Here is a 24323-nt window from a genome sequence, read left to right on the forward strand (position 1 = left end):
TGATGAAAGTGAAAGAGGAGAGTGAAAAAGTTGGCTTAAAGCTCAACATTCAGAAAACGAAGATCATGGCATCCAGTCCCATCACTTCATGGGAAATAGATGGGGAAACAGTGGAAACAGTGTCAGACTTTATTTTTTGGGCTCCAAAATCACTGCAGATGGTGACTGCAGCCATGAAATTAAAAGACGCTTACTCCTTGGAAGGAAAGTTATGACCAACCTAGGTAGCATATTCAAAACCAGAGACATTATTTTGCCAACAAAGTTCCGTCTAGTCAAGGCTATGGTTTTTCCTGTGGTCATGTATGGATGTGAGAGTTGGACTGTGAAGAAGGCTGAGCGCACAAGAATTAATGCTTTTGAACTGTGGTGTTGGAGAAGACTCTTGAGAGTCCATTGGACTGCAGGGAGATCTAACCAGTCCATTCTGAAGGAGATCAGCCCTGGGATTTCTTTGGAAGGAATGATGCTAAAGCTGAAACTCCAGTACTTTGGCCACCTCATGCGAAGAGTTGACTCATTGGAAAAGACTCTGATGCTGGGAGGGATTGGGGGCAGGAGGAGAAGGGGACGACAGAGGATGAGATGGCTGGATGGCATCACTGATTCGATGGACGTGAGTCTGAGTGAACTCCGGGAGTTGGTGATGGACAGGGAGGCCTGGCGTGCTGCGATTCATGGGGTCGCAAAGAGTCAGACACGACTGAGCGACTGAACTGAACTGAAGCACATATACTTTTGGATCTTGAGCCCTGCCCCGTCTCTCCTCCCCACTCCCAGCCCCTAAATAAGTGGAGAAGACCACATTTTTTTTTCAGTAAAAATTTTATTTCCTTCCACCCTAACACATGAAAGTTTACTGGGGTATCTGCCGGAAGACAAGATCATAATTCAGAAGGTAACCGTCATTATAGACGAAAAGTTTCTGTTCAAAAGGGTGATAGTTAATACTTTGCACAGTCTCTTGCATCTTCTGCATTACAATGTTAAGTCTGCCCTCTTTCCCTGTGTTGGTGTCATAGTAGTAGAAAATTTCTTCTATTCTGGTGTTCAGAGTGCGAGTGGCATATAGAACCCCGCACACCATGAACGTGTTTGTGACAGATGGTTTATACTGCTTGGTATGCCAAGTGTTTAGCACCGCAAGTGTGGTGTCATTGAGTTTACTAATCACGATGTTACCAGTGCTGGCTTCAGTTGCATAAATCACCCACAATCCATTCTCATCCACAGCAAAGTCCATATCTTGCCAACCAACATTAGCGTACGAAAAGCGGTTATTATAGGCAGCATTAGGGAGAGTTTGGGACAAATCAACTTTGTTGGTGGTCAGGTTAATTTTGGCCATGTTCTGGCTGTTGTACCAATTGACATACATGTTGTTCTTATAAACTACTGTGCCACTGCCTTGGCCATAGGAGATTTGATTCTGTCGGGCATTTGTATACAACAGCAAATCATCCTTTGTATTGTAGAGTCTATAATATTGCAAAATTCTCCCATCTGTATTCAAAGGTGCCACCCAGTACAGCCCATTGCCTGGATCCTGGGGAGAGTAATCCCGACCCCAGGCACCATACTTATAGCTAAACCCTAGCCAGTTGAGCTGAACTATAATTGGTTTGCTGATATTCGCCACACCGCCGTGCGCACAGCTCCCTAGAGGAACAAAACAAATAAAAGGACATTCTTAGAGAAAATGCATGACAAGATACAAACAGTTTAATATTCTAAGAACCAAAGGAATCCATAAACATTTTTTCTTGTCAACATCATGGTTCTGATGGAGAAAAGGCAAAAGCTACCCTTGGCCTTGGTCTCAATGCAAACATGTTATCAGTTCTAGAGAGAACTGTCTCCTGTATACATGGATGGGCCTTTAATCTGAAAAATGGGTATAGAGGAACTGTGAACAACCATTTTAAAAAGTTTAAAAAAGGAAGACTTGGTGAATTTAATGTATTTTCTTCTATGAGAATGCATTTCAGCAATATTGTTTTATTTCATTTTCCTTATAGAGAAATCAAGAAAGCAAGACCACAGGAGAACGCCTTCCTATTGCCATAAAGCCGTACTCACGGTGGTGCTCTTCACCAGGGCCGGGAGAATTGGGATGAAGAAGTCAATCCTGGGCAAGTCTTTCTTCCCTTCCCTTCCCTCTGCCCTTCCCTGGGGCCCCAAGGGCATGTCCACACCAGGTACCAATGCTGCCCATGTTACCCTCAGGAGAGGAAGTTTCTACTATGGCGTTTTAAAAATACAGAAAGACGGTCCTTGTCCATCCTAAACTCCCTAACTATCCCTTCTCCCCAGCAACGATTAGTTTGTTATCTAAGTCTGTGAGTCTCTGTTTTGTAACAAGCTCATCTGTATCATTTCTTTCTTAGATTCCATATATAAGGCATGCCATATAATATTTCTCCTTCTCTGTCTGACTTACTTGACTCGGTATGACAAGGTACACACTGCTATATTTAAAGTGGATAACCAACAAGGACATACTGTATAGCACATGGAACTCTGTTCAGTGTTATGTGGCAGCCTGGATGGGAGGGGACTTTGGGGGAAAATGGGTACATGTGTATGTATGGCTGAGTCCCTTCACTGTTTGCCTGAAACAATCACAATGTTGTGAATCAGCTCAATACAAAATAAAAAATGTTTAAAAAAAAAAAAAAAGAAAAGAAAGAAGGCCCTCGATGGACCTCTAAGAGGTCCTCTAATGGTGGGATTTCAGCTTTGAAAAGTCACAGAAGGTATTTTAGGGCAGCATTGCCTGTTCTGTGCCCAAAGCGTGGATGACGTGGTGACCATCTCGCTGCAGAGTGCTAAGGTGGTCCTGCGGCTCGTAAGCCATAGCCTGCTGTGCCGCAGAATGACAGGCCAGCACGTCATGGTTCCCAGGCTGACGCCGTCATTGTCGCAATGTGTACAATCAAGTGGGACCAGACTCACCAGTCCACTGGATCTACATTGCTGGAAACACCCGGGTGAATGACTCTGGCTGGGCCTTCTGGCCCTTTGCAGAGTCCTCCCTCTGAAATGCCTGCCAACCCAGACATTTATGAGCTATAAAAAAATAGAATAAAAATCCTCCAGTATTTTTATAATAGCTATCTAAAGATTTGAACAGACAGTTTCTGGAATCTTAATAAATACCCTTAAAAAGCTGGCCAGAAATTTTATTGGAATTACAGAAGAAAGTCAATTCCAAGTACATTGAAGGTCATTTTCCCTCATCCTGCTGCCTAGAGCAGAGCGGGTGAGGGAGGAGGGGACAGAACCTGGCGGTGAATGCGTGGAGGGACTCAGGGAGCCACGGAGGGCACATGAGGTGAGCTCAAGCCAGAATCAGAGCTCCAAAGAACTGCCCGATATTAACACTGCGGGGAGCAAGAGGGTGCAAAGCATTCGCCTCTGAGTCTCTACCTCTGATGGCTACAGAAAGACCCATTTCTTTCCTTGTTAAATGCCTCTCCTCTCTCCCCTCCTCATTCAAGGACTGTTCAGAGGTGAAACCATTACTAGAAATCTTGCTTTTATTTTTCCAATCTGCTGGGGCTTTTTGGTCCCAGAATTAAATATGTGCTCCTTAAATGCTCTCATAAATCCGCAGTTGGTGGGAAAGCCAGCCAACCATACAACAGGTAGAGAAATGAAACTGCTCTGTACTCAACCTCAAATAATTTTGCATATCATTAAGCAGAACACAGTCACGGGTTTATTTTAATAATGCATGCACCATTTCATAAATAAAAAAGCAACGCATGTTCAGCCAAGAGACTGCTCTCCACTAAAGAAATAATAAATAAAATTATAAAGTATTATTTCCTCTTCTAAAAGTGATCTCTCAGATGAATGCTTGTTTGCTTTTGTTTATGAAACAATGCATGAATTATTAAAATAAAGTTAGTGGTGTGTTCAGTTTAATGATAACAAAAACTGTTTGAGTTTCTATATGCTACTAACCAGATATTCTGGTTAAAATATCTTCCTGAGAACTTATTTGTTCAACGACATTTCACCCTGAGGAAATGATAGAAAGTCACTTTTTTCTTGTAGGTTAGAAGATTTAGGCATTGTTTGCTTAATTGAATCTTGCCCTCCTGGAAAAGAAATATCCCAAACCAACAGCAACAAAATATTTAAGGAAAACTTATGTGCTGTCACATAGTCAAGCATTTTATCATGGATTAAAGATAATAAACTATTCTGTCCTAGAGGGAGAAATCCTTAGATATGAAGGATCCAAAATAAACTTCCCTTAAAAATTACTACTACTACTACTACTAATAACATTTATTATTTCACAAGTTGACCAAGAGATTAAAATTGTACCTCTTATAAAAATTCCAAAAGACACATGTACCCCAGTGTTCACTTCAGCATTACTTACAATATCTGAACATGGAAGCAACCTAAATGTCCATCAACAGATAAATGGATGAAGAAGATTTGGTATGTATATACAATGGAATTTTACTCAGCCATAAAAAGGAAAGATTGGGTCATTTATAGAGATGTGAATGGACCTAGAGTCTGTCATACAGAGTGAAGTAAGTCAGAAAGAGAAAAACAAATATTGCATATCAACACATATGTGTGGAACCTTAAAAAAAAAAGGTACAGACGAACCTATTTGCAGGGCAGGAACAGAGATGCAGATGCAGAGAATGGGCGTGTGGACACGGGGGAGAGAGGGAGGGTGAGACGAATTGGGAGCTTGGGCTTGACATATATCCACAACCGTGTGTAAACTAGATAGCCAGTGCCGATCTGCTGCATAGCACTGGGAGCTCTGCTTTGTGCTCTGCGGTACCTAGAGAGGTAGGGTGGGGCTGGGGTGGGAGGGAGGGTCAAAAGGGAGGGGCTATCTGTGGACACAGAGCTGATTCCCTTCTTTGTACAGCAGAAACTAATGCAATACTGTAAAGCAATTATACTCCAATTAAAAAATAAAATTGTACCTGGTATGAAATTTGAATCTCTTTTCCTCACCCCACAATCGTTCCTGAACACTCTCATGTCCTTTCTGTTATCCTCCTTTTATCTTCTAACTCCTGTGAACTGTTTTTATAGCCCTGGCTCCCAACAAAGGAAGAGGAAGTAAGACTAGAACAAAGTATTGCTGTCAGTGCTACGGATGTGGCCACAACAGTGACAGACCAGTGACAAGGCTACAGCAGGCTTCCTCAACTCCCGGCTGCAAACTGTCCTAGAAACAAGGATGGAACGGACAGGCAGCCTGGTACCACTGCCGGCACAGAGCCTTGCATCCCCGTCTCATCTAGCCCAGCGAGAGAGCCCATCCCCTACCCTGTCTGAGCCTCTCTCCACCCTGCCTTGTCTCATACCCCTTCCCAGCCCCTTCCTGCATCTCAAGGACTTGAGATACCCCATGCCTTTCCTTCTTTATCCCCAATTTTTCCTGCCACTGGAACAATAACCCACTGCCCAACCATGAGTCAAGAGTTGTGAAAGATCGACGAATCCTTTTGCATTTTCTGATGGAAGAGGACACACCACAGAACTGAGAACAAAAGTACCCTTTCAGCTACTCCACAAGCAAGAAAGCCAAGACAATTTGGTGTTAATCAGGTTAGTGAGCTGTTGGAACTTTCTTATCACCCCAGGAAGCACAGGTGCAACCTCTCTCTCCATTTGAGCATCTGTGGAAGGCAGCCTGGTACACTGAAAACATTGCCAGACAGGTTCCAATTCCAATCCTGCCCCAACACTAGTGAGCTGAGTATCCTTGAGTGGCTTGCCCAACCTTCTGAGTGTCAGCTTCCTTGTGTTAGAGGAAAAAATAATAATACCTACTCTGTAGAACTGTTAAGAGTACAGAAGACAGGTAACATTTAACTCAATAAATGATCAGCGTTATAATCACGTCATGTTACAACTGAAGGTTTACATTAAATAGTGGTTTCTGGAGGTTTATGGACCCATCCTGGTAGCCAAGTGCCCAGAACAGTACCAACCACACCGTGGCACTAAATTATGGAATGAAAAACTGTTTAGACATCCCAAACTCACCTTTGTTGTCATGGTTATCATTTTAGTTACTAAGTTGTGTCCTTAGCTTTAATTATAAAAACACTAGCTCTTTACCCGAGAACATATCTGAATGCTTCCAAGAGCCTGGTATTCACTGCACAGAACATAATGCAAGGAACTCTCCATACCAGATAGCCTTGTTTGGCAATCTCTTCTTCGTCATGGAGGTTATTAGATATTGCCATGGTATTCTGAAAATATCCTGGGGGCCACAAGGTAAAACTATAAAATATTCTAACTTGGCTTTTTTTTTTTTTTTAAGTCTCATGGTTAGCAGCACTTTAAAAAAAAAAAAACAAAACTAAAGATTATATACCAGCAGAGGAAATGTGGGGCTTCCCCAATGCCTCAGTGGGTAAAGAATCTGCCTGCAATGCATGAGCTGCAGGAGCTGCGGGTTCAATCCCTGGGTCAAGAAGATCCCCTGGAAGAGAAAACAGCAAACCCCTCCAGTATCCTTGCCTGGAAAAATCCCATGGACGGAGGAGCCTGGCGGGCTACAGTCCATGGGGTCACAAAGAGTCGGACACGACTGAGCACACTCAACAAGAGGAAATTTAATCTTGGATCCACCAATGCTCCCTCTCACCTGGGCAACTGAACTTGGAGCAAAGATGAGAATACAATTGACTTGTGAGACTCAGGCAATCAAAATGGTCATAATCATAAAATAATTAAGATGAAATGGACTTGGAATTGTTGGATATATGCTCCCCAACGCTCAGCTCTTCCCTAGGCGTGGGATTTTGGCCAATCAGCCTACATCTTTCGTGGGTCATTTACTGTACACCTACTATGTGCCAGCACACAGCCTTGCACCTCCACCTATAACAGTGACAATTCTAGGCATTCGCATCCCATTTTCCTACCTACAGTCCTTCAGATCCAGGGAGAAGAACAGAGAGAAACCGAAGTCGGTTGTTTTTAGGGAAAACAGTTAATGAGCATCAGGCCAATTATCTTAGATTAGGAAGTTCTACGAAATGAAGCAGAAAAGGATGCCATTTGTGGCATAAAGTATCTATAAAGCACATTTTATCGAACCCTAACACTATGTACTGGTTCTCAGATCAAGCTGACCATGGGGGTAGCAAACGGCAGCTGCCTGCAGGGGCCAAGTCTTTCTTTCTTTCTTTTTTTTTTTTCTTCTCTGCAACTCTGCAGTGAAGAAAAGCAAACAGGCCAGATTTTAAAGTCCCATAATAGTGAGTAACTTTAATTAAAGTCTCCACAGGCTCACAATGCGGTGGTGCCTGGGGATTTTCCAATCCTGCATTATCAACCAGTCCAAATAGAAAGAGAGCGAGTGAAAGAAATTGATTTCAAAACATGACAAAAAGTCAGTTTAATATAAACATCATAAATATAATATGAACAGAGCTGGAGGAGGGCCAAGCGGCCTGGCAGGGATCCAGCTGCAGCCAAGGTTGTGGGAAAGTGAGAGGGAGTCTGCGACCAATCTGTTTAAACAACACAGCTGGGCCGGGCTGGCTCACAAAAGCCTAAGTGTTGAGGACCTGGGGGAAAGTTCTAGAAAAAAAAAAAAGCTAACGAAAATAGGAAAACAGACTGACCATTTCTTTCTTCCTTAGATCCTAAGCAGTGTGCTTTCTCCCCCACCAGCAGCCTGGAGGTGCTGACGCCTGAGGTCCCCAGATGATAGGCAGGAAGGGGTCTGGCACCTCAGCGTCAGCTCCCTGTGCCTGCGTGACCCCAGGAAAACCTGCACCCTCTCCACCACGCCCCCTCCTCTGAGACATGGCAGCCCCGAACCTTCTTTCCTGCCCTAAACTGTTTTCATTCCAAGGGATGCATAGAAAACTGCCAGGAAAGTTATTCCATGAGGACAGTTTGCCGAGGTTTAAAAAGAGACGGGACTTCCCTGCTGGTCCAGTGGTTAAAAATCCAACTGCCAAGACAGGGAACAGGGGCTCGATCCCACATGGCACCCGGGCAACGAAGCCTGCGGGCCGCAGTCACTAAAGCCTGTGCACCTAGAACCGGTTCTCTGCGCCTGGAGAAGCCACGGCGATCAGAAGCCGGCGCACCGCGGCTAGAGAGTGGGCCCGCCCACCGCGGCCACAGAAAGGCTCGCCCAGCAGCGAAGACCCGGTGCAGCCAAAAATAATACATAAACAAGGGGATGAAAATCAATTCTTTCAAAAAATAAAAAAAAGAGAAAGAAGGGGAAAGGAAGGGACGGATGAAGGGAGGAAAGAAAGACACGCTCAGGTAGTATCGAGAGAGGGGTCACTGTTTGACTCCTGCCCTCGGGGAGCGAGCGCTTAGGGGCCCCATAGACCGAGCTCTCATTTCCTGCTGCTGCTAAGTCGCTTCAGTCGTGTCCGACTCTATGCGACCCCATAGACGGCAGCCCACCAGGTTCCCCCGTCCCTGGGATTCTCCAGGCAAGAACACTGGAGTGGGTTGCCATTTCCTTCTCCAGTGCATGAAAGTGAAAAGTGAAAAGTGAAGTCGCGCAGTCGGGTCCGACTCTTTGCGACCCCATGGACTGCAGCCTACCAGGCTCCTCCGACCATGGGATTTTCCAGGCAAGAGTACTGGAGTGGGGTGCCATTGCCTTCTCTGTCTCATTCCCTAGCCTAGTTTATTACAGAGGACAAGACCTCCTCTGCGGGTCATACTGTGACAGTCTCAACCGCAGAGGAAGGAAAAATAGGCCGCTGAACAACACCAAGAGGATTATAACAATGGCAGTATTTAATTAAAGCCTTAAAGAAATCCGTGACAGTGACAAGGACCCAGAAATGCATGGCCTGAAAGGAAGCAGCTTGTGAGAATAGGAGTGAATGAGAATCACAAGAGCTGTATGATTTGATGAACGGATACGGTCCCCATCAAGGCTGAGATGCTCAGGACTTGCAGAGAGAGCGTCCCTGTGACCCTGGCTCCAGGGCTAGACACTACGGCTTTAGTTCACCTGGAGGGATGTGCTGAGAGGCACACGGATCTAGCTCTGCTTTTGTTTGCAGCGAGGTGTTCACTTTAAGTATCCGCATTAATGCAACAACAATCGCCAGTGCATAAATGTCAGTCACAGAGCTGTGAGCTTGTCAAAAATCGTTTTGTGAATCGTCACTGCAACCCTGCAAGGTTCCTAGGACTGTTCTTCCATTTACCAAGGAGGAGATTAAGGCTTTTTGCCATGGCTATGTAGCTGGGAAGCTCAGGCCTTTGGCATCCCAATGCCGAGCTCCTGATCCCTACACTCCACCACCCCATTCAAGAAGGCAGTTCAGTTACAGGCACGCATCTTGATGCTACACCTAACCCCCTTCAAGGATGATTCCTGAGAGAGGGACACACCATTCCTGCCCTCCAAGAATTCGCAGTCTAAGGAAGATGGTAGGACACGCCTACATGGCACTGGACGTGTAGGTCCAGTTTATGCTTAGTCATGTCTGACTGTTTACAACTCTTTGGGCAGTAGCCTGCCAGGCTCCTCTATTCATAAAATATTTCAGAGTAATATTTCAGAGTAAAATATTTCCAGTAAAACTGGAGTAAGTTGCCACTTCCTCCTCTAGGGCATCTTCCTGACCCAGGGATCAGACCTACATCTTCTGTGTCTCCTGCGTTGCAGGCGGATTCTTGACCCATTAAGCCACTGGGCCATCCATTACATCCTCACTGAATCCTAGAACATGCTACATAGCATGGGAATTTAATGGGAGCAGGAAGGAGAAATAAAGAGGTGGAAGAAGAGAGGGAAGTTGGGGGAGGTGGAAAAGAGGCAAGGAGGATTCTAGGCACGACCTGGCTCATCAGATAAATGAGCCAACCAGCCCCTAGAATCCCCAGGACAACAGAGGTGATGCCATGAAGATTGCAGAAGCTTTCACCTGGCCCCCGCTAACCAGTCCATCACCATAGACATTCTCCCCGTTAGCAAATGCAAAAAGGTTATGTGCAATTTGTGGATTTTGTTTTAAATCAACTCATCATCTGCGCTTCTCCTCTGTGCACCCCAGAATGTGATTGTGCGTAGAATGGGTAGATGAGATTTAAAAGCACAGGAGAATAAACTCAGACCTGCAAAAATCCCATCCTCCCTTCACCTCCACCATCCCAGAGCCCTTCCCCACCTCAGCTTCAGCTCTTCCAGAGCCTGGGAAAGACGGCGCACCCTTACCTGGAGCAGGGGGCGGGGGGGTACTTTCGACCTTAGAGGCCTCACATTCCTTGAGCCTGTTCTTCAGAGCCAGGACTTGTCGGCGAATGGCAAGGACGTTGTTTTTGTCCAGCGTCTCAAGTTGCTCCACCAGGAGAGTCATATTCCTGATCTAAGAAAATCAAAATTCAGAGTGATTTTCTGTTATCATGCAACTTCTTTCATAAACATTCCAGGGCTGAATTTGTCACTTAGAGAAAGGTTGCTGGAGAATACACCCGAGATTCTTCTGAACGGTTTCATTTGGAAGAATACATTTCATGGTTTAGTGTGAATGCCTGTCGGATTGCAAGCCGATGTGTGTGACAAGAAGAAAATGGCAAAGATTTTAAAAGCTGTAATGACAGAAAACAGGTTCCATCGAAGCATCCCCAAATGTCCATTAAAGTTCATCTCTGACAACCTTCCCCTGTAAACTCGTGTTTACTCATGCCATATTATAATTAAGTTCCTAATGAATAGTAAGGGCCAGAGAAAGCCTGAATCCTAAAATACAGAACTGGAATTCTCAATGATAGTCCATGTCATGACTGTGCTAGGATACTCCTTGTTGATATAAATTATCCAAGCCTAATATTAATGGGATGATCTTTATTCACAGAGCTTAAAAGCCTTCAGAAAAACATACTTACAAGAAACTCCTTTAAAGAGACTTGCCAGTATGTGGAGAAGCATTCCAAGAGGGATTAAAGATTATATGCTCATTGGAAAGGAGAAACGGACCTAGCACATCCAAAATCAGGTAAATCGTGACTTTCAAGTCCCATGAAGATAAATCCAGAATGAAGAAGACCCCCTGATCTAGCTTGGCCTTGGAGTTGTTCACACTTATATATCATCTTCTTTCTGGAGATATTGAAAGTCATTTGGCTCTGGAGTGGGACTCTGACCATTAGACAGCTACTCCTCAGTTAGTATGTTCCCCATGTATGTAATTTACTATTCAAAGCCAGGCATCCATCTAAAGTGGAACACGGGATGTGCCAGGTGGTCATGAACAAGTATAGGATTAGACATCAGAAGAAAAAGATTCCTCTCCTGATCCTAGCACTTGCTCACCAAAGAGTGGAAGTGTTAGTTGCTCAGTCGTGTCCAATTCTTTGCAACCCCATGGACTGTAGCCTACCTGGCTCCTTTGTCCATGAGATTCTCCAGGCAAGAACACTGGAGTGGGAAGCCATTCCCTTCTCCAGGGGATCTGCCCAACCCAGGGATCAAACCTGGGTCTCCTGCATTGCAGGCGGATTCTTACTGTCTGGGTCACCAGAGAAAGAGACTTTGTCACTAATACGCAAACAGTGATTTCATACCTCCACTTCCAACTGGTCAATGATCACTGTGCTTCCGGAAAAGCCGACCTTCAGCCGCTTGATCAGTTTCTCCATCTCCTTCACTTCCATCTTGATCAGCTCAAAGTCCAGCTCAGTGTAAGAAATGGAATCTTTTTCCATGATCGATACTCGGACAGTTAGGTTTAAGAGTTTCTCTTCATACTTGCTGATTAATTGGACATACTCCTTCACCTGAAGGGCAAACAGCTCAAGTCAATTCTCAGGGAGATGTCACGCAGCCTTCCTCCACTACCAACTCCTCAGGGACTATTTGATCGCGGTCAATCTTTTTTAAGTAAAGCGAAGTACCAAAAATATAGTTAACTAGATATTCTTAAAAATCAATCCAAGTACAGACTAAAAAGAACTTATTGTTACGATGGGGAAGGAGGTGGCTTTTACACTTGCCTAGACTAAAAATAATTGTGCTTCAGATCATCATTTGCAACTACAGTTTAATCTCCACTTTAATGTTTGAGAAGATATTATCTCTCCAAACTACAGTGGCTTGAATCAGGCTTTGGCCCACCCTCTTCCACTCAACACACATGCTCTAAATCAGGGTTTCTCAACCTCAGCACTATTGACATTTGGGGCTAGATCATTCTTTCTTGTGTACTGTAGGATATTTAACAGCATCCCTAGCCTCTAAGTGCAAATAGTGCCCACCCACCCACCCCCAGCTATGACAACCAAAAATGTCACAGATATTGCTAGATGTTCCCCAGGTGCAAAACCACCCCCACCCCCCCACAACCACCACCTTCTCTCCATTTAGAACCACCGCTTTATTGTCTAGAAGAGGGAGACATGCTCTAAGAAGAATTCCCTCTTTGATTACCATAAGCAATGAGTTTTGAATCCCTCTGCCTTCTACGGAGTGCCATAAAGACTCAACCTACAAAGTATGGTTTTCTCTGGAGTGTCTGGGAGTGGGGTTTGCTGGATCATATGGGAGCTCTTTCTTTTAGTTTTTTAAGGAATCTCCATACTGTTTTCCATAGTGGTTGTACCAATTTGCATTTCCATCAGCAGTATAGGAGGTTTCCTTTTTCTCCACACCCTGTTCAGCATTTGTTATTTGTAGACTTTTTGAGGATGGCCATTCTGGCGGATGTGAGGTGACGCCTCCTTGGAGCTTTGATATGCGTTTCTCTAATAATTAGTGAAGTTGTCATCTTTTCATGTGCTTTTTTGTCATCTGTATGTCTTTGGAGAAATGTCTATTTAGTAACCAACAAGGACCTACCATATAACACAGAAAACTGTACTCAGTTTGAAATAACCTATAAGGGGAAAGAATCTGAAAAAAATGGATACATATGTATGTATAACTGAATCACTTTGCTGTGTACTTGAAACTAACAACACTGGAAATCAACAATACTTCAATTTTAAAAAAGAGACCCAACTTACTCCTCAATATGTGAGATATGTGCTACTATAAAGTACACATTTCATTAACTGCATCCACATATTTATTCCAGGTTTTTTCCAAGACCTGATTATTGCAATCAGACCTTTAAATTACACATTTGTTGCATACATTTGAATGTCTGATCATTAAGCTAAAATACTTCCAAAAATTCCCATGGTGGCTTAGTGTATAATTGGAATCTCCAAATGGATATTTCAATAAACACAGTTGGTGGTTCTTTCAGTGTCTGATCTCTAAAAGAAATGCCATGGCTTTTTTAAGGACCTGCTCATTAAAAGTTGCCAGTTTTTACACTCTTTTAAAAATTTGAAAAGAAGTGATGCTTTTCCCTCCAAACTGTGCTAATGTCAAGTAGCTGATCCACAGGGCCTGGATGAAGTCAGAGCCAGATGTCAGCTTCTAATCCTTCTAATACCAAAGGCAGCCCTAACTTCTGACATTTTAGCCCTTCCACTTAACCCCACTGTACAAATTAGAGTAGACTCATAGGCCATGGACCTAAAGGCCTAGGGCTGCAGGCAAAGAGGATTTTAATGAAAGTTGAAAACACAGCCCTTGGCACTGCTAGTATATCTCCTCAGGCAACGGATGCTCATTGCCATCAGAAGAGGCTGATAAGGCTGGTGACATTTTGGTGGATAAGGAGGTTAAAAAAACAAAAACATGTATATATATAAACCTAGCAAGTCTCACTCAAAAGCACAAACGTAGATATAAGGTAGCCAGGTTTCAACTTCTCCAAAAATCAGGCATAAGATTTTTGGCTGTGAGAAAAACAATAATAATAATGAAGTGCCAACCCACGGCAGAAATGGAAGTTCGCAAAATGAATATTCTTGTTGGCATTTGGCCTTGCCAGCTTTTGGAACAAATGAAACACCCTCAGCTTTCCTGGAACATTTTGGTGGCATATCACAGCTGTTGTTCTATAAAAATGAGTGATTCAACTGTCATTTCTGCTAAATGAAATGTGGCTCTCCCAGATTCGCCCTGCACACCAAGGCCGATCCTGACGTTTGCTGCCTCGGAGTGCATGTGCTGGGCCTGCCCTGCTTCTGCCACAGAGTGAAGGGTCTCGAAAGGTCTGTTTGGGGAAAATCTTGAGGTTCTCTCAACTAACATTTCAAGAATAGCTCCAGGATGTTCAGGAAAATTGGAATCATCCACGGAGTTACAGAAGGTGGGAGAGAATTTGAGAATGGGCCAGAAAGACTTCATGGTGTGCACTGTAGTCATGTAAAGAGATTGTAAGTCTGAACCCTTTGCGCGTACGGATCTCTAGTGTTAAGATGGAACGGACAATTCTGGAAACATCCCAGCTCTCTGTGGAAGGTGCAGCCTCAGCAGAGGTAGCCCAGCTTGCTCAGGGTCATCTACCCCTAAGGAGACACCTCCCTGTGTCAACATTATTACTGCAGAGCTCCCCCTCACTACAAATTTGAGCTTCAGATGACTCATCTATGCTTGCCTTCAAACCCTCAGCCCTTCATGCAGAGTTTTTCGTTCTTCTATTTGTTACACACATATCATTACTGGATTCTCAGGATCAGACTCTACAGAATAACAACCATTGGGGGCTGGCTGTTGTTCTCTACATCGCGGTCTTGCAGTAGGTAAGAATGCAGCCCAACTGGCTATTAGACTAAAGAATTATCTGGCTCGCATTTCTGCCAGTTCCTCAAAACCTGTGATCATCACCATAGCCAGATTATTCAAAACGAGTAAATGCACTTTGCCACATACTGTCATTTTAATATATTTTTAACAACAAGATTAATTCAGCGTGAATTGATCATCAAGACATATGAAGCACTGTGGAGCGAGACCCACCTAAGCACAAATCAGGCTTCTGTACTTCATGGGCAAATCACTTAATTTCTCCAAGCCTCCATTTCCTCCTATAAACTGGGGATAATGGTATCACACTTACACAATGATTGCAAACACTAGAGATAATGTATATTAAGTGCCTGGTATAGTGGGTGCCCTATAAATTACAGCAATTATTAGAGAGACAGTGACTTAAGGCTTTTTTTTCAATCTGACCTTTTAATTTATTATATTTCACTGCACAAAACATTGCTCAATCGATGTTGTTTGTTTATGGGTTGCCTAAATGTCTCCCCGGCTGCCTCAACCCTCTCATGCATGAGAGACTATTAGCAAAAGTGTCATATTTAATAACTTGCCCCAAAGACCATAACCCTCTCGAGAAAAAAATTCTGAGCCGCCTTTTGTGCTGTCTCCTTCCTAAGTACAGTCACAAGGGGACATCTCAGAAACCACAGCATAGTATCAAACGCTTTCAGCATCTTATGTGGGGGCCATCCCTGTCTTCTCTGTGTCCTGACAGATAATGAATCAACATCTGGCAGTCCAAATCCTTTTCTACCGGCCTGCTCAAATGGGCATTCCCCCAGGCCTCCAGACAAACAGGGATTTCCAAGGCAACCTAAGGACAGCTATAATAATTCACCTGGAACTCAAAAGCCCTCAGCTGAAGAGCTAACTTTGGATGGAAAGCATTATTGACCTGCTGCATCTTTTCTTGTGTACGCTGTGCTTAGTCGCTCAGTCATGTCCAACTCCTGACCATATGAACTGGAGCCTGCCAGGCTCCTCTGTCCATGGGATTCTCCAGGAGAGAATACTGGAGCGGGTTGCCATTTCCTCCTCCAGGGTATCTTCCTAATCCAGGGGATCTTTGAATCAGTGTCTCTTGCATCTCCTGCATTGGCAGGTGGCTGCTTTACCACTGAGCCACCAGGAAAGCACTTGTCTCTTCTTAGAGGATGGTAACAGCATGGCCGAGAGGAAAAACAAATGGACTGATTCCAAGACCCAGATTCCTGATTTGTCTTAGCCGGCCAAGAGACCTTTACATTTATGCCTCTTTACCCGTATGAACCTCAGTTGACCCATCCCTACCATGGCGGAAAGAACACTGGCCTACCTGCCTTAAAGGGTTTATTGAGTGTAGAACTGGAAACATTCAGAAAAAGCACAGAGGGAAGTTGTTCATGTTACTGCTGTCATCCTTAGCTGGCACACCCTGAATCCATTATGTAAATCTCAGGAGGCAGGTCAATTCCTTTCCTAGGCCTCAGTCGAGAATCTTTTTTAGGACCAGCTCCTGACCCTTTCAGAACTGAAAGTTTCTTCATCTTCTCTACACTTCTTCCCCGTCAATTATTAGCAAGGCAGATGCTCCCTGCCCCCCTCACAGGATTAGGATTATATGTCCCAGATTCACAAACCTCTCCCTGGAGCAGCCTGGGGTTTCAAACTGCCCTTCACATCCCTGCCAGCCAAGAAGACATGCAAATCAGTAGCTCCCACTATTTCAAAGCAAATGACTCTAACTGAAAAGATCCTTACCTAGGATTTTCCTCCACTTGTTATGTTTTTATGCATAACTTCTTATCTGTACTTGATTATGCTGGAATAAGACTATGAATATTAATGATTGGAATTTATAATTTAGTGCTGTGCCTTTTCTGCTGATTAATTCAAGGACATTTTATTTCCTAAGAAGCTAGGCTCCTGGAGTCGTCAAACACATTTTCCTGGACACTCATTTAAACTCAGAATATTTATCTACCAATTCAGGTTGAAAGCAGGGGCTCAGCCTCATTGGAATTTTTGTCTTAAAAGATAACTAGGCTGGATGTTGAGGTAGCTGAGCTGAAATTTCTTGGGAAAACTTATTCCAATCTTCCAGGAAATCCAGAGCTCCTTGTAAGTTAATGGAGTGGTATTATTAATAAATAATGCATCGTGTGATGAAAGCCTAGGGTGGACTTCACCTGTGCAGAAAGCAGGAGGCTTTCTATCTGATTTTGACTTGGCTAAAAAGGTTAAAGGGGTCAAAGCTGGAATGCCAAGTTCATTGTTCCAACCAGCTCGGAGAAGGGCTAATTCAGGGATATGATGTCCTCAGGCTGGAGAAAGCAGTAACCAGGGGTTCGGGAGGTTTCTACCAAGGCTGAGTGACCTGCTAGATTCAAATTCCCAGGGAAGTCTTCAATTTGGGGTTAATGCGAGATGCATCTGATATAAGGTCCCTGCTGAGACAACAGAGGCTAACTCCAAGAAAGAGAGAGAGGCAGAGATGGAAGAGAGTGAACTGACAAAACAGGAGGAAAAGAAGGGAGAGTGGGGAAGGTGAGAGGGAGATTCAGGGGAGGGGAGGAGGAGAAAGAAGGAGCGAGAGCATGCAAGAGAAGACCCAAAAGAGGGAAAAACAGAAACAGAACGAAAAAGAAGAGGAAAGAAAGGACTGAGGCAAGAGGGGAAATAATGGAATAGGAAGAGGATGAGAAAAACGCAAGGACAGGAAGACAGAACCTAAGGACAGAGGAGAGGAAAGAAAAGAAGGCAAAGCTGGAAGAACACCAAAGAAGAAGGCCAAAGGGAAGAAGAAACCACAAAACCAAAAAAAGGTTTCAGGGTTGAAATGTACAGGCTTCCTTCCAGCTTCCTGGAAGGATAGTGAAGAGAGCTTATCCTGTGGGGCGAATCATCTCCACCCCATCTTTGTCCTCTGTGCACACCCCTCCTGCTATAGGGAACTCCATAGCTTACTGCAAAGCGAACGCTAACACATCCATTACATGCAGATGTGCTCCTTGATAGAGTGAAGAAAGGCTGCTTACACAGTCCTGAAGAAAAGCCATGTTGTCTGTGCGCGACAAGACCTTGTTGGGAGAGGCAAAAAGAGTAAAATGCTTACTTTAGAAAGCTCTGTCTCAAACTTCTTGGAGATAGTCTGAGCTGTGATTTCCAGGCGTTCCACTCTCAGCACAGGAAAGGTGTTGTCCGGCAGGATAACGGAGCACTGGCAGACCCCACGGTCATCTCTGTTGCCGGTGAAGTTGGAAAATGACTGCGAATAAAAGTAAGTTCAACATCAGAGATAAGCTGGGCAACGAGCTTTTTGGCAAGGGGAGTGACAGAAATTGACTTGTCAAAAGAGTGCTCCAGTTCAGTTCAGTAGCTCAGTCGTGTCCGACTCTTTGCGACCCCATGGACTGCAGCACGCCAGGCCTCCCTGTCCATCACCAACTCCCGGAGTTCACCCAAACTCCTGTCCATTGAGTCGGTGATGCCACCCAACAATCTCATCCTCTGTCATCCCCTTCTCTTAGAGGCAAGCAAATGGAACCCAATACATAAATGAATGGAATCACAAAAACACCCAAAGCTGCCGCCATGTCTCACAGGCACAACTCAGTGGTCAGCCACCTCTCCACCTGTTAAGCAAACCATATAGTTCACCTTTCCAGAAGAGTCTTAAAGGAAATGATTGCTGTCCCCATGTAAGGAAAAAAAATTAAAGTGATGAGAGTCCTGCTAACTGCTAAGTCACTTCAGTCGTGTCCGACTCTGTGTGACCCCATAGACGGCAGCCCACCAGGCTCCTCTGTCCCTGGGATTCTCCAGGCAAGAACACTGGAGTGGGTTGCCATTTCCTTCTCCAATGCATGAAAGTGAAAAGTGAAAGGGAAGTTGCTCAGTCGTGTCTGACTCAGCAACCCCATGGACTGCAGCCTACCAGGCTCCTCCGTCCATGCGATTTTCAAGGCAGGAGTACTGGAGTTGGGTGCCATTGCCTCTCCGGATGAGAGTCCTAAGATTGAATTTTAATTCTACCATTTACTGGATCTGAATTCTCTTCAAGTCTTGGTTTCCTCATCTGTCAAACAGAGAAAATCTACTTCACAGGGTTGTCCCCAAGAGGAACCAAGTAATGTAAACCAAGTCCCTGGTACATGGTAGGTGATCAGTAAATCTCACTATAATTTTCCTTCTGCTTACTCCTTTTCTTTCCTACACCTCTGTGCCAGTCCCAACTCATTGCCTTCCAGCAGAATGAGGAAAACATCAAAGATATGGGTTACGGTAAAGTTGTACAGTGCAAATTCACATTCTCTCTTCACCTGGGAAAATATATAATTAATATCCTTCAAAATGGCAACAAACGAGCCATTTGTCACAAACTGAACAATGTAGTAGTCTGAAGGTTTTGTACAAATTTTTTTAAAGTTTTCCAGCTTACCACTTGCAGAAAAGTCATTTTAAAATATTTGATGTTTCTTTAATATATTCAGGCTCACACTTTGGTGCCAATGCATATTTTAAAATGACAGGTTTGAAAGATCCTGTTTTTTCTTTTGTCCCCTTTGAACTTCCCCAAGGGGATCCCGGCACAATTAACATTTTTTTTATTACTCCAATTGCTTCGCAGAGTAACTCTTGGCAGCCCACTGACTGTACCTTTCAATGATCTTCTCTGACGGCAAGCCCAAAGCTCACCTGTGGCACATTAGCCCGAAGGGTCTCTTTCTGACACACCAAGAGCAAAGGGATGGTTTTCAGAATTTGAAGAGATGCAGGCTACACTTCTCAAAGTTTCAGAGGTCAGCCGGCTGTTGATGAGGTTGTGTGCTCTGTGATTTAATGTCTACCAACTTCCCTAATTCCTAAACAAGCTGAACCCGGATGCTTGTATAATCAAGATCTAGTCCACCAGAGACCCCTGGACCAATTAATTCAAGCTTTTGAAGCTAAATTGTTTCGTGTGTGCGTGTTGTCTTTTCAATCATGTCCGACTGTTTGTGACCCTATGGACCATAACCCACCAGGTTCCTCTGTCCATGGGAATCTCCAGGCAAGAATACATGCACTCCTCCAGGGGATCTTCCCGACCCAGGGATCAAACCTGCATCTCTTATGTCTCCTACAATGGCAGGCAGATTCTTTAACACTAGCGCCATGTGGGAAGCCCAAATTGCTTGTTATTTTAATCTAATCTTCTTTTAAGATGAGCAAATTTTATATATATATATATATATATATATATATATATATATATGAATGAGTGAAAGTCATTCAGTCATGTCCAACTCTGCAACCCCATGGACTCTAGCCAGGCAGGCTCCTCTGTCCATGAAGTTCTCCAGGCAAGAATACTGGAATGGGTAGCCATTCCCTTCTCCAGGGGATCTTCCTGACCCAGGGATTGAACCCAGATCTCCCAAATTGCATGCAGATTCTTTACCAGCTGAGCCACCAGGGAAGCCCAAGAATAAGGGAGTGGGCAGCCTATCCCTTCTCCAGTGGATCTTCCCAACCCAGGAATCAAACCAGGGTCTCCTGCATTGCAGGCAGACCTCTTTACCAGCTGAGCTACCAGGGAAGACAAATATATATATTTATTTTTACCCAAAACAGTGTATGGCATGTTAATCCTTAACATTGACCTCAACTTGTTTTGCCAGTCACACCCCACACCTGCAAACCTTGGGGAGTTAGAGGAAGAACAAACAGGTTTGTGCTGAACACCGGGGCTGGGAGGAAGGAAAGGGAAGGGTCTTTACCAGGGACGAATAAGGACTAGACAGGTCATGCCAGGAGCCTGTTAGAGAGGCCAGCCTTCTTGGGAACCAGCTTTATCACTCACATGGAAGGTGGAAAGCCTCCAGTTAAGGGTGCCAAGGTTTTTACAGGAGGAACCGTGTATTATAGACCTTTGAAGAAATAGCTTATTCTAACAACTGTCTACCAAAAGAAAGGTCTCGCATTGCATTTTGACAAGGGGAGGTCAATTAGCTGCACAAGACAGGGCTGGGCCATTCTGAGAGTTCTTGAAAAAGCTCTGTCAACTCCCCAAACAGCAGAGATCATCAAGCAGTTTCTAGACAATCCACTAGAAACCACCAGCTCACAACTTTTCGTCCTGAAGTTCACCTGAAAGGCAGGCAAATAATTATGAGCCCTGCTGACAGCCATTGCCCTGTCCTGTATTGAACATCTCTGTCCTCGCGCTGTGCACTCCCCAGCTCCCATCCTGTTTGTCATCAGCCCAGGGTGCTCAACTGACATCACAATGGTCCATAAGTTTGATCAGTGTTTCCCATTAGAGATATTTCTGTTCCTTGCATTCAGAGATGATAAAACTAATGGTGATGGGTCTTCCTCTGTGGCAGATGCTTAATCTCTATGTGAGTATAATGTGGGGGATGGGCAGCAAAAATAAGTGCATGTCCCATTGGCCTTTGGAAGGGTACGAGATCCACCCTGTGGACCCCACAGACACCTTACACCGATCAATTCTCACTCAAGCTGTGTTCAATTCACATTACCAGCATCTACAATTTTCCAGGCTCTGACTAAAGGAGACAAAGACCCAATTCCTGCCCAGTGAATCAGGCCCACTGTCATTATGAAAGCCTTCGTGTCTTTTTTCTCAATAAGTCCCTCTGTCTGATGACAAAAGCAACCAGCTCGTGGTTCTGACTGCCTGTTGCTGTGTGGGGTGAAGCGTGGAGCCTTACCTTGTCTGGGAAACGAGGGCCATGATAGCACCCCCACCCCCGCTTTGGAGGGTGCCATCTGAGGCATCTGAAGTGCCCTGAGCATGCCAGCAGAAGGTGAGGTGCACATTTGTGATTTCAGGCTGCAATTGGCTCTAATTAGCAGCCAAGTCTAAGTGCCTGTAAGGATTCAAGGCATAAAATAATGGTACTCAACATTTTCAAAGTACAGAAAATGATACGTTTGGAACTTGCTCAATGACAGTTATAAAGGGGTTTTCTACCACTTTCCAAAGAGCTCATCAAACTGACAGCCAGCCCTAGAAAACTGGGTTTATAGTGGAAGTGACACCTAGCCTGCTCTAAAAAAAGAAGTTGGAGTTGTGATACTAACTCACCAGAGGCAGATAAGTAAACCAGGAAGGAAATTAAAGCCTCTAGGTATAATTTAACTACCATTCATTAGCTACTTTTAAATATTTATCTCCTTACCAAACAACAGACACTTTGGATTTCTCTATTTCTTGACTTATATTTTCTTTTCTAGTATTTTAGGTGATCATCTTACCCAAAAGCTGGTTTCTAACTGGTGATCAAACTCTGACCTCACTTTTAAAGAAAATGCTAACCGGGTCTCGTTGTCCCCAGAAATCATTTAGTATCATGGAGTAAAATGATGTGTCTTCTGGCTACAAAGAAGCTGGGTGCATATTCATGGTTCTCAAACCATTCTCTTTAAAATGAGCACTTTTCATCTATACTCTCTTAGAATGAAAGCTGCATGGAGACAGACGGTGGAAAGCATGAGCAGCTAGGGGTTTCCCAGGTGGCTCAGTGGGTAATGAATCTGCCTGCAACCTATGAGACATGGAGACATGGGTTCGATTCCTTGGTTGGGAAGATCCCCTGGAAAAGGGCATGGCAATCCAGTATTCTTGCCTGGAAAATACCATGGACAGAGGATCCTGGCGGACTACAGTCCACAGATCACAGAGTCAGACACAGCTGAAGTGACTGAGCACTGAGCATATGAACAGCTAAGTTTGAGCTGTATCAGTGGCTGCTTTAGTGACTTTAAGCCAATAACGTTATCTCACTAAGCCTCAGTTTTCACATCTCTATAATGGGACCATAAATTTTACTTACTTAACTCTGTGGATTAAATAATATATATTATATACTTGATGTAGTCATGGCATTTATAAAAGTCATTCAGAGAACATTATTGCTGTCTTTTCTATCGAGCCCTATGCAAACCATTTGATAACTGCCTTGAGGTTATCAAATGGTTTACATTGCCTTGAGGTTCTGGTGGTGAAGTGGAAACAAACAAAAGCCTTTTCCTCCTCTTGTCCTATTGGCCCTTCCAGTCCAATGATCACATAAGCAGCCACCTGAAATGTGAGTAAAGATCATAGAAATACAGAGGACAGAAATCACACCTTAGCACAGAAAGCCTAGTTGTTACAGAGTAGGACTCCTACAGAAATATCCAGAGCTGATGTGGGCAGAGGTGGAGGATGCTTCCTGCGCCCAACCTCTCACCCCTCCAGGTCTCTTCCCACTCCCTCAAAAGAGATCCGTCCCCTAAACTAAGGTCACTGTATGTCCCAGTGACGTGGGCCAGCTGCTGTGCTTCCTCAGTCGTGTCCAACTCTTTACGATCCCATGGACTATAGCCCACCAGGCTCCTCTGTCCATGGAATTCTCTAGGCAAGAACACTGGAGTGGGTTGCCATTTCCTCCTCCAGGGGATCTTCCCAACCCAGGGATCGAACCCAGGTCTCCTGCGTCTTCTGTATTGAGGGCGGATTCTTTACCTGCTGAGCCATTGCACCAGACCCTTTCTAGCCCTTGCTTGCTTTTCCTGTTTGCCTTGTTGGTTTGCTCCTGCTATTGTCATTTTGAGCTGGAAATGACTCTTCAGATTCCATATAAGAAAGATTGAAAAGAGTTAACGCTCCTCCAGGGAAATACCACGTGTAACAGCACTTTTCCCAAAGACCAGGGTCTCCTCCTCCTACTCCGTCACCCATCTCCCTTGCAAACAAGGCTCAGAGTCACTTTCAGGGCTCCAACAGAAGCATCGAGGGTCTCCGATGGCAGCAAATCAGCAAGACAAAATTCTCTGGAGCTTCTCCTGGCAGGGCTCATCCCATTACCATTCGTATCTGGGTTAGAACCCAGGCAACTTCATTTTTTTAAGTCTCTCTCCACTCCGCCCCAATTCTAAAGTACAGTCAGGTTGGAGAACCTCTTGAAAGCTTAGATTTCGTTCTCTAAAGCCCCCAGCTGGAGAACCAAAATGCTGTCTCTCTTGCTAACAATTTAATTATTTTACCCAGGGTTTTGAGTCATTTTCAAGGCACCTGCAGTTAACAAAGGGAGTCGTAAATCTTTTAGAGTGTTCAGGACTACCCATCCGTGAAATTATATTCAGGTCTCCAAAAAGCCAAAGGAAGGGACAGAACGCAGTTCTTAGACTCTGGGGCCTCCTTACCTGGGACTTGGAGCTGGAGGTGGACCAGGCAGAGTCAGTAGGGGAGCCGGAGCTGAAGTCGGAGGTGGGGAAGGAGTCGGGGGTGGGGAAGGAGGGGAAGGTGGTGGTGACTCCCCAAACACTCATGACAGCTGAGTGGAGGAGGCCCAGGAGGACCAACAGGCAGGGGAAGCCTGGCTTCATCTTGTGCTCTAGGCTGAAGTCACTGAGTTTTGCAGGATCCCCCGGGCTTCTTAAAGGACCCGGTGGGGATTCCCCCCCAGGCCAGTTTACGGGCAAAGAGGAAGCTGCCAGAGAACACATGACCACCCAGGAAGGTGAGGACACCCAGGATCCTGAGTCATCTGCCCACCGGGTCCTGGGCCCCACTCTGCCTGCTGCCCTTAGATCTGAGTATCACCTGCCAAACATTAACTCAAATGAGCTTGTTGAAGCCCAATATCTGGTTTCTGACTTGACACTCCCTTGAAACAGATGCGGTGAAAGT

At 44.6% G+C, this 24323-nt stretch overlaps 1 protein-coding gene across 1 annotated transcript; it reads right to left on the reverse strand.

Annotated features, from left to right (window-relative positions):
* Window positions 1-806: 806 nt before the first annotated feature.
* Window positions 807-24043, reverse strand: OLFM4 (olfactomedin 4). The gene is made up of 5 exons (XM_002691817.4): window positions 23837-24043; window positions 17754-17906; window positions 11563-11775; window positions 10214-10364; window positions 807-1659 (listed from the first exon to the last, which is right to left on the reverse strand). The coding sequence occupies exons 1-5, from the start codon at window positions 24017-24019 to the stop codon at window positions 857-859; spliced, it is 1503 nt and encodes a 500-aa protein (XP_002691863.3). The 5' UTR covers window positions 24020-24043; the 3' UTR covers window positions 807-856.
* Window positions 24044-24323: the final 280 nt, after the last annotated feature.

Source organism: Bos taurus, chromosome 12, assembly GCF_002263795.3.
Source record: "Bos taurus isolate L1 Dominette 01449 registration number 42190680 breed Hereford chromosome 12, ARS-UCD2.0, whole genome shotgun sequence".
NCBI lineage: Eukaryota > Metazoa > Chordata > Mammalia > Artiodactyla > Bovidae > Bos > Bos taurus.

Excerpts from the sequence above, each read along its gene's own strand:
- OLFM4 (XM_002691817.4), bottom strand. The coding sequence starts at position 24,019 with ATGAAGCCAGGCTTCCCCTGCCTGTTGGTCCTCCTGGGCCTCCTCCAC. Across the intron at positions 10,365-11,562 it reads TTGACCAGTTGGAAGTGGAG|ATCAGGAATATGACTCTCCT; the intron begins GTATGAAATCAC and ends TGATTTTCTTAG. Across the intron at positions 1,660-10,213 it reads CCCCCCGCCCCCTGCTCCAG|GGAGCTGTGCGCACGGCGGT; the intron begins GTAAGGGTGCGC and ends TTGTTCCTCTAG.